This window comes from Caloenas nicobarica, chromosome 3 (assembly GCF_036013445.1).
Source record: "Caloenas nicobarica isolate bCalNic1 chromosome 3, bCalNic1.hap1, whole genome shotgun sequence".
Taxonomy (NCBI): Eukaryota; Metazoa; Chordata; class Aves; order Columbiformes; family Columbidae; genus Caloenas; species Caloenas nicobarica.
In genome coordinates this window covers 57,755,771-57,773,574 of record NC_088247.1, presented here as the reverse complement: position 1 = coordinate 57,773,574, position 17,804 = coordinate 57,755,771, and the positions used below count along the sequence as shown (strand labels likewise).

The following is a 17,804-nucleotide window of genomic DNA, read 5'->3' as shown; positions in this document are numbered from 1 at the left end:
ACTGTGTAGCTGGAAAATGCAAAACATCATCCTGTAAATGTGCAGGGCTCAAAAGACAGCTTTGTGACATTCTCGTAAAACCTTGCTTGAGAAAGGGAGCAGTGAGCAAAGGAGGAACGTAAGTCTAATTTGCTGGGGAAAATAATTAAATGGGGAAGCTAGGTTTTCTCTACAATTATAGATATGTGGTAACTCCAACAGAGTTTATATCTGCAATTATTTTGATGGTGTTATGAGCTGGACTCCTCAGAACACTGAGCAATTTTTGGCAACATTTTCCTGAAGAGTTCAAGTGAGAGAAGTAGCAATTTTTTTTTGACATTTGACAACTCGGGTATAAAATATAAATACAAGTAAATGAAAGATCCTATTTCCCTAGCAGGTAGAGGATTATTTTGGAGTCCAAATAAGCACAGTACTGAGTATGCTCACTTCATGATACTTGGTACTTCATGATAATTTGGGACTGTTCAGTTAAAGAATCATGTGGCTCAGATAACTTGTCACTTTAGTGTTGCTAAAATGAAAGAGAATTTCACATAAACTCTTTTAGCAATTATACAATCACTATTAATAGCAAAAGGCAACAGGCTTTCTCCTGTTCATCATTATTGACAACTGCAGGCATTTCCAAGCAACTTGTTACAATTAAAAGCAAATAGCTCTATCAGCACTGGATTTAACGGCCTAATTTCCAATGGATTTATATCTCATGGTTACAAGGCTAAGGGCTGATTATTTGCTGCAGGATGTTACTATTCAGCAGGGAGTAATCCCTCAGGCTACAGCAGCACGTTTTCCTTGCCCTGTGAAAGTTTTCTTACAGGCAGAACATTTAATAATCTCTCTCTGTCTCTTTCATTCTCTCTCTCATGTATTCTCTGCTGTTTAATCAGGTGTGAGTTCACACGGTGTTCTCCCCCTTAGCTATGACATGTCCTGATCTAGTAACCTCTATTCAGCCACTTCTTTTCACAAAACCTTCAGCAACAATTACTGAGAGCTTGCACCCTTCTGTCAAATTTGGTTGAAATTGACCTACAAGTTCAAATGTCTTTGCGGGCAGACAGACAGACAGGCATGCACAAAAAGATGACACTAGCCTTGTTTCCTTCAGAAATCAGGTTAAAATCCAAGCCTGCCACTTATTCAGAATCTGTCCTACCGCATCTACAGCCTGTGCTCCACTCAGAAATAGCACTTGTTGCTAATGGAAGCTGTCAATGGCCCTGCATTGACAAACTGCCACCAAAGTGCTCTTGATGTGATTTATTCCCATCGTCATTAACTTTACAGCCCACTAGCTGAAAGAAGGTGATGACTTCCAAGACAGACAGGAAAAGACAGGCAGAAATAGCACGCAGCAGGAGGGGACTCAGTGATGATGGGAGGAAACAGGTGACAGCCTGCACTCTCACTTTAGGACAGAGAGAACACAACAGGGGATTTAAAAGGAAGTAGTTGTAAATGTAAATTGTAAAGAAAAGACTAGAGGGTGATTTGCAGCATGTGGTCAGGTTCCTGCTTTCATGGTTGGCTCTTCCTCTTGGTTCATTCCTACTTTTCCTCGTCCCAGCCTGAATATTGCAATTCTCCATTCAGAGGCCTTACCTTTTTTTAGGGTTTACATTGGAGAATGCTGCAAACAGCTCAGGGAACCGCCAAATGGCAATAGCCTACAAGAAACAGACGGGCCATGTTTCCATGTCCCTAACTGCCTAGTCAGGTGTTAGACAGTGATCTGGCTCTCCCAGCCCCTCTTAAAAAAGTGTCATTTGCAGGGTCACAGGGACTGAGATCATGGAGCCAAAGCCAATGCTGATTCATCATGACCTCCAAACAACTAGCAGAGGTCCCCTGGCACAGTAGCTGCTCTTGAAAGCTGTTTCATCCATGTGAAATCCCAAAGGACTGAAGGCGTGCAGACACAGGGATGATATCCCTTGTCTGTGGTCTCACCTCCTGTGGAAGGGGGTTCCTGGGAGCTTAGCACCAGCACTTACACTAGCCTCCTGTTTCATTTAAATTCTCCATGTGATCCTTTCAGATAACAGGGTATAAGAAGGGGAGAGAACTTTCTCTCTCAGTACTAACATGTCACTCAGACCTGTAATAGACAAAGACAGACTAGACATATTTTTTTAATTTGTTTTTTGTATAGGTAGTAGTAAGAGTAAGAAATATATATTGAGCTTTTCTATGTATTTGACAAAAAATGTTTTTGTTGTTGTTATTAAAACCTAGCTTTTTCTACTTGCTAAAGAAAGGCTACAATGGGAAACTAGAAGCAACAAGAATTTAAATTATTCTTTTCAAAAATAATTAAAATCAACAAATAACTTATTAGAAGAGCTGTATTTTTACTGCATATTAATTTCTCTCAAAGAGGCATAAGTAATTTATTGTGTATTTGATTAACTGTGCCCTAAACATACAAATGACAAAAAAGACAAAATAATTATAAAGAACCTCAGAAGAATGACAGAAAAGCTAGAAGAATCATTTTTTTAAAAAGACTCTTCTCAGCAAATGCTTCTTGGAAGCTTTGCACTTTACCATAAAGTAATAAAACTAGCACTAGAAATATACAAATGCATGGACACAATATCAGAGGAAGATGCACAGGAATTTCTTGAGTGAGTTTCAGAACACAGCAATGGGGATGAGAAGGAGAAGATAATAAAAAGGTAGAACAGTTCCATGTGATCAACACTTTCGTTTCAGATCTCATGTGGTTAAAAGCATGGTGCTTGCTTACCTTTCACAGCGTGGTCCCACGTACCCAGCTGGGCATTCATCGCATATTAATCCACGACTTCGGTCAAAATGGCATGTCGGGCTAAAGCTGTGTTGTTGATATTGGGTCAGAAGAGGGACAAGGAAGAAACACAAAGAAAAGATGGTTAGCAGCATAACTCTCTTCCCACTTCAGAGATCATTAATCGGCAAAACCGTGCCTAGGAAAAGTGATTCTGTTCTAGGACATGGGGCTTAAGTTTGACTCTAGCAAATTGAATTTGGAATGACTCTGCTATTTCTGCGACACTGAATATAGAGTAACGGATGGCAGCATCCCAATAGCCTGTTATTACAGGACCTGAGCCTGCCACTGAGTGGTCTGGTTACCATTAAAAAGGCAGGAATGTACAGCTGTTTGTTTGTGCCCCTGAGGGCCTGGCAAAACAATCTATGCCATAATGTGGCCCCTATATAAATCTTTCTGAAGGACAACTGATTTGAAAGCTCAGTTAACTTTGTGTATAATCAGCTGTGAAAGGAATCCAGTGAACAAGAAAGGGGAGGAGCAAAAAGGGAAATATTTGGGGAAGCTTCCCAGAGAGTGCATTTGAGTAAATCGCGTGCCAATGACCTCAAGCCGCGGGCCAGACAGGCACGCTGAAGTTTAAGAATAGCTTGCAGAGTAGAAAGCTATGCTCTACTTATTTTAAGCTTTTTTTTTTTTTTAAATAAATAAATAAGGATACTGTTGGCATTTGCAAGCTCCACCTCTCAATGCCCGTGTTTAACTCTGAGCTGTGCTTCCTCACTGTTTAGCATTTTGCTTTCCATAATCTTCCTCCCTGAACACATTTTGTGAGGAAACCTCCTGACACTCTAAAAGACACTAAACAGAAGAAGAGGCAACCTGTTCTTCTGTCATTTGGGAATGATAATTAGAGACAGAGACATAAGAGTACCTTTATAGGACCTCATCTAAATAATGGTAATCAGTTCTGGTAAACCAAATAGAAAAACAGAAAAAGAAAAAAAAAAAAAAAGGAAACAATGGGAGCAGGTGCATAGTGGGATGACTCTTCACAACAGGAAAAAAAGCATCTTTCTGGAAAGAAGACACTAAACTTAGCTTTTCTAACCTAGGAAAATAGAAGTTGAGAAAGAATATAATTGCTTTGACAAAGACATCAGAAAGAAGGTATATTCAAGGTAAAAATTTATGCTACAATAATAACAGAGAGACATAATCTGACCTCAGATAAATTAAAGCAGGATATATGATGAACGTTTCTGGAAAATAATAAGCACAGGGAAGACAGAAAAGCTTAATTAGGATCATGTAATGTGATTAACTGCTGGTGACTGGACCCACTTCTCAGTAGTCATCCCTACGATCTGACCTTAGTTACTCTTTATTCTGTTTCTGTTATAGATTATTTTAATTTATAAATACCTTGTCTGTCGTAGGGCAAGTTATCCCATAGACATAAGAGATCAGTAAGAAAAATGTGGGAAGGTGAGGTCCAGTAAACATAGACAGGTACTGGGATTTTCCTCTCTCCCATAAGGATTATGTTTGTGTTATTTTGCAATGTCATTCAATTAAGAATAGTTTCACAAATGCGTGAGGACCCAGTTGAAGAAACAATAATTGTTCATTTTATTTTTAAATAGCAATGAAAGCAATTTTTATCAGAGGCACACATTATCATTGAATCTAATCAGCAGCACCTGATTTATTTCAAATAAGATCCTGCTTGTCAGGCCCAACCTCACTCTTTCTAAGAGCTACATGGGAAACTTCGTGGAGATGCTATCACAGCTCATTATAGCATTGCACAAGATTGACTGTACCACAGTTCCATCAAGAGCTCTGAATCCAACTGCATAAATTTTAGAGATAATAATAATAATAATAATAAAGTACTTATCATCGCTAAGTAATAATAATGAATACCAGAATGTCCATGTTTTAAGGGTTATGCTCAGACCTAGCAGCATTTGATCCTTTCTCGGACTTAATAGTCAGTCCACATCTCAACACTAAACATTAATATATTAAGAAATTCCCATCTGCATACTATAAAGGAAATACATGATAGCAGCGTGGGAAAAGAAGACTTTATCTTCCTGATTATTTAGAATCTTATGACTCCCTAGTGATAAATACTAATAGACAGTTTGTAATGATCTGTCAAAACAAGCTTCAAAAATCTTAGTCCCTCTTGATTCATCATCACTCTTTTCAGTTTTTACATAATTAACATGAATACCAGTCAGGACATGGGACAAGTATGAATACACAGTATGGGCATGTATGTGATAGGTCCATGCTGGGAGACAGGGCTTCTTAAAGGCTTACAAGTATATTATAGAAAACATATATTGGAAATAAGTTTGTGATTTTACTTAATTCTCCAAGAAAATAATAAAATCCTGAGACCAACCCAGATTCCTAGTTCATATGCTATGAGTTTACTTGTGACCTTCCCAGGCTGAGTGAGATATCTTTTATCTCCCATTTCCAGTGATAAAACATTCCTGTCAGGATCTTCATTACCCATAATAAACTTATCTCCACTTCAAAAGAAAAGCAACAGTTATACCAGACATCTACATTTGGTAGAAGGAATTATATAGTAGTATGTCTAATAATTTCTATGAAAAAAACAAACAAACAAACACCAGTTTATTCAAAACTCCTTAAAGACTAAGAATGTTAGAAGAGTTTGCAAGGGTGATGTACTAAGGAGAATAAATAAGAAGTCAAGAATGCATTACAAAGGCCATTTATAATACACATATTGATCTCATTTGCATTGTATAAATATAGCCCAGGATCTAGAAAACAAGCTTAGACGACTTAATTTTAGTTTCCTGATTTGGCCAAGCATTCTTTTCTGACATGTGGCAAGTCACTTATCACTGTAGTGCTTCAGAAGGCAGTTTTATGATTAGCTTCTATGATTGCATATGGAAACTGCTGCCATTAGGAAACAGGAGAGGGAATGAGCAGCAGTTAAATCAGCTTGAGTTAACTATAGAACAACACCATCACCACCACATTCCTAAAATGAATAGAACAGTTCTCCTCCACCTTATGTGGCATTGCAAAGAAAAAGATTCGGGTGCTGTGAAAACAGTGATGGGAACCATTATGAGCACCATAAGGAAATAAAACACTCCATAAAAGACAAAACTGATTTCTTAATAGAAATGTATCTCAGAGGTTCATTACATGGACAATATTATCTGCGAACCAGGAACTTAGTATTAAGCTTAGACCTATAGATGCCCTGTCATGCCATGTTAGGAATTAAATACTAGAGCCATTTATAGCCATTTGTACTTAAATTAGTCAATTGTTAGGTTATTCAGAAATAACATGACATACACTACATCCGTACAGTGCCATGAGTTTGGTAGAAATGTCTTTATTTTTCATGTGAAAGATGTGTGAATGAATCTGAATTGTTTACATATAGCCTTCAGATAACACAGTAGATCTTTAACAATCTCTTTTTTTCCTCATAAACAAACTTAATAATTGGTCTAGAATTCTGAAGTCATGAGATCTCGAACCTTACAATGAGTTCTGCAAATCTCAAAGATGTTGTTCACAGTTTTGCTTTTGTCCATTTTAGAGCTAAGAAGCTATTGCACAATTCTAATGCTGGGCTAAACTTTGTAGGGTTCAGGATTCCCCCAGTTTCACAGTTTGGGAACATTTATATTCTGTGTTTGTTTTGTACCTATATTCTTCAAGACAACCAAATATTAAAAAGGATACTCTCCTGTTCAATTTCAAAAAAGGAAAGTAAAGCAGCCAGAACTCCGATGAATATGTAAGAAAAGTCTCCAGGCATTTTGCCAATAAAAACCTAAAGTCAATCTATTTGACTTGGTATGTTGCACACCTGCATAAGATATAAATGTGATACTGTTTTCCTGCTTTGTCAGTACAGTGTTGTCAAACAAGAGAAAGAGAATTAATTAACTATGCAAGGAAATACTAAATATGTGAAAGCAACGAGGACGTCAGCAAAACCATGCCTGCGCAGCAGACATAATAAACTCATGTATATCTATTAAAACTAACTGAAGAGCTGTGATAAGAAGGAAGGCAGGCTCCCATTCTACAATCCCCTGGAATTTCTGCTGATAAGTACTTAGATGATTCCTGCCCTGATCTGTGCAATTTTAACAGGACACAATACCACTGTAGGCAACAGCGTTAGCCTCAACTACTTAAGACCAAATCTGGTTCATCTGTGCCTTATGTTGGCACACTGCCATTCAGGTGATGTTCTCTTCTTTACTTGCATCTGGTAGAGCTCCCTCTTTGTATGGGTGGCAGCCACATATTTTGCCCTGCAAACCCTAAGAAGTACTCTTTATACTCTTAAATAGTAAAGTGCATTTCATTGACAGAATCTGACTTCTGTTTTGGGGAAAATGGGGCGAAATAGAAGATGCAGGGCTGAAAGAAAAACAAAACAAAACAAAAATCTCCAGGGGATTTATCAGCTCCTAGAGCCACTTAAAACCTTTAAGCTGTGTGAGGAGCTTGGGATGGGATCCTTCTGAAATGCTTCTGTGGACTACCAGTGATTCTTGTCAGAAGGGAGGCACATCCAACTTGTGGCTGGAATTTGGGCAGTCATTAGTTAGCACTGCAAACATGTCATACACATACACAACAGCTCCAAATCTTCTTGAGCAATTATTGTATGTGTTGTAGCACAGCAGCTACTCTGTGTAGTCTGGACATGTGCTACTTGCACCAGGGCTCCTTTTCTCTGAAGCCAGACTGCACAGCATAAACTAAATGCAGTAATTCAAACAGATACATGTAATTTCCTTTTTTTCTTTTTTTATATATATATATATATATATGCACAAGAAAAGCTAACCAGACAAGATTCAGAACAGTTTTCTTCAACTACTTCATATCAAATCATTTTGATATTGTTATTTTTCAGGTACTGACTGGGACAAAGCCAATGAAAAAATGTTCAAGCCACTTGGTCTATTAAATTGTAGGTAGCAAGTAACACAGACAAGCTTTTGTAATGAAGGAAGCATTTCTTCTTAGATCAGAGTTTTGATTAACTTTTCACTATTATTTTTAACTAATAAAAAAATTCATAGTGATTATTCTGAGATACACTGACAAAATATTTTCACTTGCAAGATCTAAGGTTGCATTTGGACTCCAAACAAATCAACATTATCACTGAATGTTGACTGGAAGAAAAGGAAAATTAAAAGCAAAAAGAAATCAGTATTTTACCTGATCAACATTAAATGATTTTAAATTCAATTATTAAAAAACTCCACATGTTAAATATGTAAATTCAGCTTTAAAACTAGAAACAACTACTCTTAAGGAGGACAGAAAAACAAATGGTAGTTATTGATTCAAAGAGCAGTCATCCAAATTCTGTGTTGCTCTTTCTAGCCTGGTCTCATCCAGTTTTTGTCTTGATCTTTGCCTCTCTGTGAAGCTAAGCACTCTGAGAGAGTGAATACAAGTTTCTACTGCAGAATATATTATGTGATTAAAATGCAAAAAATCCCGAGTGCACATGGAAAAGTAAAAATGAAAAAGTTATGCAACTTATTAAGTGAAAAAGTCTTAATATGCAATAAATACACATCTTACTTGTTAGAAGGTATATTGAGAGGGCAAGCACACAACTGACAGTCTTCAGCTGTCCCTTTAGTAGGATCACCATAGAAGCCGGGAAGACACCTATCACAATACAAACCACCTGTGTTGTGTTGGCAGTCCTAAACAGAAGATGAAAAGTATAAATTCACAATTAGAGAACTTATATATGAAAAGTTCTTGAAGGCCATTCACCTAGCCCATCCTCTCAACAGGATTGTAAGAGGTCTGCAAGATAGATTCTGCTTTTCTGCTGCTGGTTGAGAAACAGCTGTCGTAATCAGTGCTTCATATGTATCCGCAATAAAGGATGAAAATAGCACTATTATAGGGAACACTGATTTCTTCTTCACAGCTTTGCAGGATTGCAATGGTTTGTAAAAAGGTTTTATTTGCATTGTGGTCTGCATAGCCAGTATCACACATCTGGGCAGCTAAAAAAGCACCCATTTCAGTCATGAGTGCACAGCAGTCAAAAGCATCCATCTCCAGAAATGCTGTTTGCTATTTTAAAGGGTGCATTCTTAGTGCTTGTGTAAACAATCAGCATACCTTTCCAATGAAAGCATTAGCCACAATATTATATTTTTACATATTTATAGATTGTGAGGTAATACCAACTATCGAGACTCTTAGTCAAATAAAATTATGGCTTTACAACCGTCAGCTGGGTTAAATTCTACTTCATTAGGTCATTTAAGTTCATTTGATTGTTAGTTCAAGTGCTGTCATTCAAAAAGAAGCTACCAGCCATACTGAAAAAGTAGTTGGGAACATTAAGATATGCTTTTAAAAGAAGATGTGACAAAAATAATTTAAGTGTTTCAAAAGAAAAATCCTTTGCAATTCAACTTTTTCAAGGCATCATGTCAAATTATTTGTACTTTTTCTGAAAAATAATGGATTCTTCATTTGTGTTAAGTTTAGCTTTAAATAGCCTTAGACATATCTTAATGTTTTTGAAGAATAAGAACAGCTTATATGTCAAGGATGTTATTAAAGTGAAAGAAGCTAACACACTATTTTAAAGCTACACATCTCTTACAGAGTGGTATTTGCAGCTTCTGCTTTTTTTAAGTGAAAAACCTGAAACCTTTCATTTTGTAGGAAAACAATTCATGTTACAAAGAGCTGACCTTCTTCTCTTTGATGAATTATTTTCTGAAACTCTAACGTCAGTCATTGCCACACTGTGTCTAATTCTCCTCAATCCAGATCTCTGTATCTGCTTACTTCCTCGTAATGAATCAATAAATTTAAAAACAAAAAATAGAATAACCCCACACATATAGTACCAAAATCTGAGCATGTGTTGCACTGCATATATGTTAGAGTTTAGCTGAGAAATAATAATCTTGTATGGTCCTATACTTTTCTCCCTGAGTGAGTTTGGATTTTGCAGGACAAAGAACAAGGGTTATGTAGAATGTAGATGTGACATAATTTGCTTGTTCTCTTCAGTGATGCATTAAATTTTATTCTAATTTGCCATATTTATAGATCACTTTAAGTACAGAAGTAGATGAGTTATTAGCCCTTCTAAAGAAACTATCAATGCTCATGAAAAATTTGTGTTTTCTTGATATCCACTGATTAAGTCTCAGTTTGAAACCTGCCAAATGTACAGCAATGGTTTTGAGCATCATCTAGTTTGAGCAATATCTAATGATACTATTTCCTTAAAACATGCTTAAGCTTCTGAATTCCTGTTTTCTTGTTTGTAGGAACATTTAATTATTTTTTTGTGTCACAAGACTGCGTATAAAAAAGATCATGATCAACTAACTGTCCATAACCTGCTCAGTACATTAAATATGCTCTCTTTTTATTCCCTTGGAAATAAAGTTTCTTCCAACACATTCATCTAGTGGTTTTGGTAAAATCAGTGCTTTGTTCCATAGATCCATAGATGTTGTAGTCACAAATGACTTTATGCCCAAATCTTTATGCTTTCAAATTCCAGGTACTGGATCTCAAACTATTTTGAATGCATCAATTTTCTGGACCTCTTTAACTTCAAACACCATTAAATTTCAGTTAGACAACCTCTGAGTAAGCAAGACTGTGGAATTTATTTTTGTCCCAGATTTTCTGTATGACTCATCAGACCTTGCTGCCCAAAGACTTTATTGCTGATGTCCTGGAGTGCTTTCTCCACTGTTTCCTACCAAGCCAGCTCTCCCTGTCTTGGAAGATACCAAATGAACACTTTTATGCCCAGTATCAGGGAACTCTAAAATTCACACCGAAAACCACTCCTGCTTAGCTGCATAGGCAGCTGAGTGTACACGCATATGGAAAGAAACAGTCTGAATAGAAGGCTAGTGACGAAAATAAAACTTTCATCAGGGAGCATGACTGAGCTCAAGAGAGTGCCTTTGGCACGCTGCTGCCCTTGATGGGACATCTGTCACAGGGACAACCGGGGAAGCTGCTGGCTTCAGCTAGTTAAAGAAAGCAAAAGGGTAAGCCTGGGTGCCTAATTTAGTGTATTCCCTGGCCATCTAGACCAGGCAATGGTATTACATCTTTGGAAGCATGAATATGAATATACACGGACAATTCTCTTTCCTGGTGTTACAGCTGCAGTCAGGATGTTGCAGAGGCTTTAGAGAATTTTCACCCATGGTCTAGCCTATATTGTATTTAGCTTGGGATCTAACATTTTGTTACTGTGTATAAGAAGAAAGCTGAAGACATTTTGTTGCTCCTGTGACCAACACTGTCTAAAGCACATGCCCACTAGCGCTGACAGTGGCCTCGATCTACATGGTATATGCTGTTTACACACAAATGGATAAAATACAAAATGGGTGCCACCAGGGGCTGCCCACTTAGCAACTGGAGCATAACTTAGGGGAGGAAGATCTGCTTTCTCTGAGCTTACTAATGGGAACGTAGCATCCTGTGATGAATGAAACACCTTGAAATGTGTTTGCTTTTCACAAGGTTTAGGTTTAACCAGCTTCTTAAAGCTACCGTAAATGTGTGTGTGTAACACTACAAAAGAGTATTTCTGAATGTTAGAACTTGCCTTATGTACCAAAGCAGTTATGTATATCACAATGGTAACGAGAACGATGTATCATGCAGCTTTCCGTATGGTTGCTGTGGGGATCAAAGGGCTTTGCAGGTTACTGCAAGATATGCATTAAAATGAGCTTTTTATACAGGCCTGTGTCGAAGCAGATGATTTGAGCTTTTATCATGAGTCAAAAACATATTTCAGCTGCTTTTCAACTACATTTCAAAGCTAAGGAAGAGCAAAAAGAAGTATCGTATCAGTAAATTAGGTGCCTAAATTGTCTGTTGTATTACTGAAAAAACACCATGAATAATAATAAGGAGGCCAAAAGGCTGTGTAAACCTCAATAGAAAGAATGCCTTTGATGTGAAACATTTCTCTTTTTCAGCATTCAGACTTCTCTCTCTTTCACTTCAAAAGGCTTATGATCCAAATTGAATAGCAGCATTTAATAGCCTGCATGGATACTAACCAATCTAACTTCACTTACAGTGTTTTCAAAGTAAGCTGCAAGAAAATCCAGAACTGATTTTAAGCTCTCTGTGTGCCTCTTCTTTATAGCATGATCTAGTATAAGCTCAGACAGAACACATAAAATACAGAATGCTTGATAAGGCATATAGATTAAAGTATATTTTCAACTGGTTGTTTTCTGCTTCCTTGCCAGTGCTGTTACCTTTAAACCAGCACCCTTGAAACATCAGAAGGGGGAGCTCTACTGTCTCAGACAATAGTTCACATCAGCTGAAGAGCGCAAAAGCCCGACCGTGTGCAGCTACACAGCCTTCTCTCACATCCAGCTGGTGCTACAGAAAAAGATAAAGAAGGAACTTGTGCAAGGGCTGAAATTTGAAGACAGAGAAGCTGGCAACCTCAGAACTCGCATTGGGCTACGCACCCCTAAGCAAAACAGTCAATAATTATGATATACCTTAAACAGGCATCATAGCTGAAGGCTATGGTCATTAATGCAATAAATTTAATCTTGTCGAGAAACACAAACCCTATTTCCTATTACCCTAGTGATAAATATTTTCATTGCATATAAATGAAGGATTCAAAACATGGCCGTTATGTCATACATATTTTTCATCCTAGGTACTTCTTTAAGGCTTACAGTACAATTAAATTGAGCATCATTTTAAGCTTCTATTCATGAAAAAGCTGTTTGAAAATTCACTGATCAACATATTAAGGATATCTTGCTTTGCACTTCAATGCAATTAAACATTTTGTATGGGCAAAACGGGAAGACCACTGATAATTCTAAGTGCCAAATTACATTGAAAAATCCTGAATTTTCATTTTGGATTTTTCCCAGCAGCTTCTTCTTAAGGGAAAAAAAGGGAACATTTAGAAACATGCTCAATGCAGAGTCTGCCTGAAATTCTGCAGGGAAATGAGAGTATGATATCACACTAAACTGGCACTGCCTCAAATTGTGTTTCTGCAAGACTAATGAAATGAGAAATGTTGTTTCAAGCTCCATGCCATGTCAGACAATATAAAACTAAAAATGCCCTTGAGTTAATCAGAACAGTCTATTCAGCATAATTCACCCATTCCAAAAGGCTACTGAACAAGCTGGAAATAGTGGTGTGCTGGTAGGCTTGCTATGGATAATATATTTAATTACTGAGTTAGTAGGTAAGTACATAAAATCTCCATAGCCTATAAGAAAAAAAAAAAAAAAAGAAAAAGTTGATTTAGCCAAAATCATATGCTTTTATTAATTTTTAAGTACAATTTATTAAGTGTTTAAGTGTTTCTTCGAGGTATAGTAGGATTTTAGATGAAAGAAGCCATTAACAACATCTTCTTGTCATACCAGAACAGAATTTACAAAGTTACCTGCTACATACTATAAATTGAATACACTGCAGGAGACAGATGGGAGAGGGAGATAAATCTTGCATAGAAGACTATTGATATATTTGCTACTTTCTACATGCCATACTTTATACTATTGATTCTATTTCAAAACATAAATCCTATGTGAATAAAAAACGTATTTTGTTTAACTGGAGAAGCTGCCATGTCTTGCTATGAAGGGATACTTAACTTCAGCAACAGTTCAGCAAAAAGATCCCTTCTGTTAAATGCTGGCTTTTTTCTCCTTGAGTATTTGAGGTCTCAGAGGTCGTTAATTCAATTGCACAGGTATACTGAACTGATGTTGGCATGTCCATCAAGTTTCCTGCAGTGACACTTACCAGGCATTCTCCTGTGATATCATCACATGATTCTGCATGACCAAAGCATGTACATGGTGCACAGACTCCGCCAAAAATTGTGCCGTTCACACGCCTGTGTTGAGGCCAGCAAGACTGCAAGATAAATTAGATAAAAACTTAGACTCTACTGAACAGAGAAAGTAATGGGATTTTTAAAAACGTTGAATTTGATACTTTCACACACAGACCCCATACTTGTCAAATTAATAAAAATACCAACATCTCTCTATAAATTCTTCTTCCTGGTGCTGTGGCTTTGCACTGACCTTAGCCTTATTGGCAGGTGTGAGATTAGAGGAAGCCTTAACTTGATCATTCTTCTGAAATGGGAAAATAAAGCAGAGAAATGAAGAACCGAAATATGACAACATCAAAGCAAGAGGTACAGGTTGATAAACAGCCAGAAGGCAAAACACTGAAGGAGAGAGAAGGAGGGAAAAAAAAACCAAAACAACAAAAACCTTTCCTGAGAAGCTCACCTGCAAAGAACAATTAAAATACCATTTAGTCTTTCTTGTTTGGAGTCTAAGGAAAGGCAACACTGAAATAAAGCAAAGGCTGAAAATAAAGCTGTTCTTTTATTTAGAAATTGTGCTTCTAAAGTATACTTATTTCCCTTTAAGAAAGTGCTCTGATTTGTAATTATTTTAAATGTTAAATTCAGATCTATATCAAATACCTGGCCAGTTTTTTTCTTAGCAAAGGTGACATCGTACAACTGTGATTCATCAGCAAAAATTCAGCTATTTCTTCATAATAAGATGTCAAGCAGCAGTCTTCCTTACTATATATCTCACAAATGGCTTTACAGTTTTTGCAAACTATCTTTCCTCAATAACACTGCTCATGTGATCCAAGGATTTTACATAATACAAAAAAGTGCATGACAGAGTGTTGACCTTCAAAAGCACCTTGCTAATACAAAGTTTTGTAGTGATAGAATAATAAAAGTATCATTTAATAAAGAAAATCCCATCCCCTTCACATACACTCTCCAAAATAGTAACAAGAAGATTGTCCTTTATAAAAATAAAGATGATGTCCCTTTTTGTCTTACTCCTGCAAAATGTGAAAGTAATTTCAAGATTAATTGAAAGTATTATTTTACAAAAACATTCCAAAACCTGAGACATTATCCTTATTTTTCCTTCTTTTCATTCTTGGCTAAGCATTTCTAACAAAGTCCACAAATACGAAAAATTAAAATTCAGAGTTATAAAATCCAAAAAAGAAAAACAGCTTTAAAAAAATTGGCCTATTTTTGCTCTGTGGTATGAGATGCAACTGCCAAAGCTATTTCTGTATAAATCTATAAATATCTTCCCTCTTTTAGTGATTCTGAAAAGAATGATCTCATGCACAGATATACGTGATATTGCACAAGGTATGTCTCCAAAAGTCACTAATTCTAAGGGCTTAGACATGGAATATCAACAGCAAGGCTTAGAACAGCAAGTCTTAGAACAGAACGAAAATAGCATATTACAGATCGAGATCTTAACAAAAGACATGATGTAACATTGAAAAGTCAGCAAAGTTCTTGAGCATCATAGTGATGCAACTCAAATACAACTTCTTCCCCAGTGGAAATGTAAGAGAAAGGGAACAAATCTGGTGGAGAAGAGCAATTAGATGTGAAGATGTTGACAAATAAAAAGGCAGAGGATTCACAGGAGCAGAGCAAAGTAACTATCACAAATTAGTCGGATTGGTATTTGAAATCTAAAATTTGATCTGCTTTACCTATGCTCATGTAATTCTCTGTTCACTTCTCAGATATACTGGCAAAAATATAACAATTATCTTTGACTAGAATCCTGTAGAGAATTAATTCCAAATTTGTGTAATGGAACCATCCCACAAGAGACAACATATTTTAAATGGGATTGGTTGTCTTCTGATTGATCATGGCAAAATACTCACAGTGAGAAAAGAAGGAAATAATGGCTGTTTTTAGTGCTGCAGCATCTATGCCAGGTGCCACAACATCATTATGCAGGAAACAAACATGCATGTTAAATTAAATGAAGAAGAGAAAATGAAACCTGCATGAAATCAATAAAAATGAAACTGCTAGGTTGAAACTGGAAGAAGCAAAGTGTTGGACATGGTCAAAAGTGTTCAGAAGAAACAAATATGGTATTCTAAGAAAATCCACATTTTTGATTTATCTTTCTGTACTTTCTCAACTGCTAGTTTGCCTGGAAATCTAAAACTTTGGGGTTTTACTTTTTTTTTTTTTTCTTGCTTGGCATTGTTATAAAAGGAAAAACTATCTACTCCGAACACCAAAATATTTCCTATTTTTTTCTATCAAGCACAGCTGTTCAATGCATATTACACGCTGAACCTCTGCTACAAAAGACTCATGAGAAATGGATTCAGTGAATAAAGGCATGGAAACTAAAACTTTTAACCCTATCATTGTTATTGTAAGATAGGCCAGCTTCGTCAAATAGCATTCCTGAGCGGTCAAAAATGCTCCGAAATTCAGTGAGAGGACACAGGAAAAGCGTGATCATGCAGAAGTCTATCATCTCTCCTTGGCCTTCAGTCTTGGGAGGAAAACCAACACACAGGTAAGGACTACAATACAGTTTAGTTCAATAGGTCTGTGGTTACCACTCAGCCAGGGCAGGAATAAAAGTGTCCATGCCCACTATTGTGCCTAGAAACTTAAAATTTGCAGCTATCTATGTATGTACTTTCTATTGTGGAATATGATCTTCGTATATATCAAAAATCAGGCACTGTTTTGAATAGGAGAGAAGGTTTAGCATTGAAGGACACAATGTTGGACAGAGAATTTCAGCAATATCAAGGCAGGAATTCTACCCAAGTCCTTCAGCTTCTACAACAAAAGTAGATATTGAAACATCTGCAACCAGGGCCTTTCCATCTGCTTTCTGGGAAATCACACCTAAATCTGAATTGAGAGGAAAAATAGACCAGTAAAAAAAAACCACCAAAATGCGTGAAGCACAATGACACTTCATCCAGCTTTTTTCTTCAAATAAAAATTGAGCAGACAATGGTCAGACTTCAAAATTATTTCTCAGCCAAGGTAGGCAATACTCTTCTCCATTTTTTTCTGTCTGTACTGTTTTGGAAGTGATAGGAATATCCATTAATTCCTTCGGGTCTTCTTTCTACATTAGTTTATCTAGCCTCAGCAACAAGCAGCCACATTTGGTATGAAACTAGACTCTAAGCCCTAAATATCACATATAAGCATGGAAGATTTTAAAGAAAAAGAGAGTTGACAAGCAAATGCCTAGAGTGTCCGTGTAAATGGCATGCTGTTTGTAGTTTTATGAAGCAGAGCATCTTGGTGTTTGAAACTATTTCCTTAAAGGCAAAGCTTTTGAGGAATTTTTTTTGGCTTCTGTTTACCCTAAGCTATAACCACATGAGCCAGTTAATCATAGATATACTTGTATGAACACATTCTGTGTGAACTAATGGATTTGTTAGGAAAATGGGTATTTTCTGAGCATGTGTCTATGTTATTACCTGTAACAGGACTAAACTAAAGCAAAACAATCCTCACAAGCACACACACACAATCCTCAAAGACTCCAAGGCAAATAGCAAAGCCCTGAGAAAATAAAAGAAGAAACTGAACCACATTAACAGATAATTTGATTCGGCTTTGTTGCGCACAGGTCAGATAACTGCCATTTGCTTTCTGATGGTGATAGTTTCATGCATTTGTATTATCATTTGGCTGAAGAGTACAAATACTGCTTTCATTTTCTCTTCATTAAGAGAAATGTCTTTTCATAACTTAGAAATCACCACAGAGGTGTAAAACTTCAGATTTCAATTATCATCCAACATATTGAACCACCGCCTAGAAATAAAGGTAAATAGACAAGCTATCCTGAATTCCTAACAGGAATGGACAGCGCTTTTACTATTTCCTACCAATGCAGGGCCCCTGGCTACTTACAACTGTCACAGTTATCACAACTGATCTAGACTGCACCATGATACTCACCTCACACGAGGTACCATCATACCCCGGGGGACAGTCACATAATTCCACTGCAGACGCCACCTTTCTCCCAGTTGAAGTGTGGCCAGCAGCTTCAATGCTAACGCTTCTTAGTCTGGATGTAACAGAAACGAAACAGGT

The 17,804-nt window shown here is 36.9% G+C and overlaps 1 protein-coding gene across 5 annotated transcripts in view; it reads right to left on the bottom strand.

Annotated features, from left to right (window-relative positions):
* LAMA2 (laminin subunit alpha 2) overlaps positions 1-17,804 on the bottom strand; it is a 361,287-nt gene that overhangs the window by 141,333 nt on the left and 202,150 nt on the right. For all 5 annotated transcript variants that reach the window (XM_065632757.1, XM_065632758.1, XM_065632759.1 and 2 more), the window contains 4 exons: positions 17,667-17,778; positions 13,646-13,759; positions 8,402-8,529; positions 2,759-2,845 (listed from right to left, as the gene is read on the bottom strand). In XM_065632757.1, the coding sequence (XP_065488829.1) occupies positions 2,759-2,845; positions 8,402-8,529; positions 13,646-13,759; positions 17,667-17,778 (441 nt within the window). The remainder of the gene's footprint in view (positions 1-2,758; positions 2,846-8,401; positions 8,530-13,645; positions 13,760-17,666; positions 17,779-17,804) is intronic.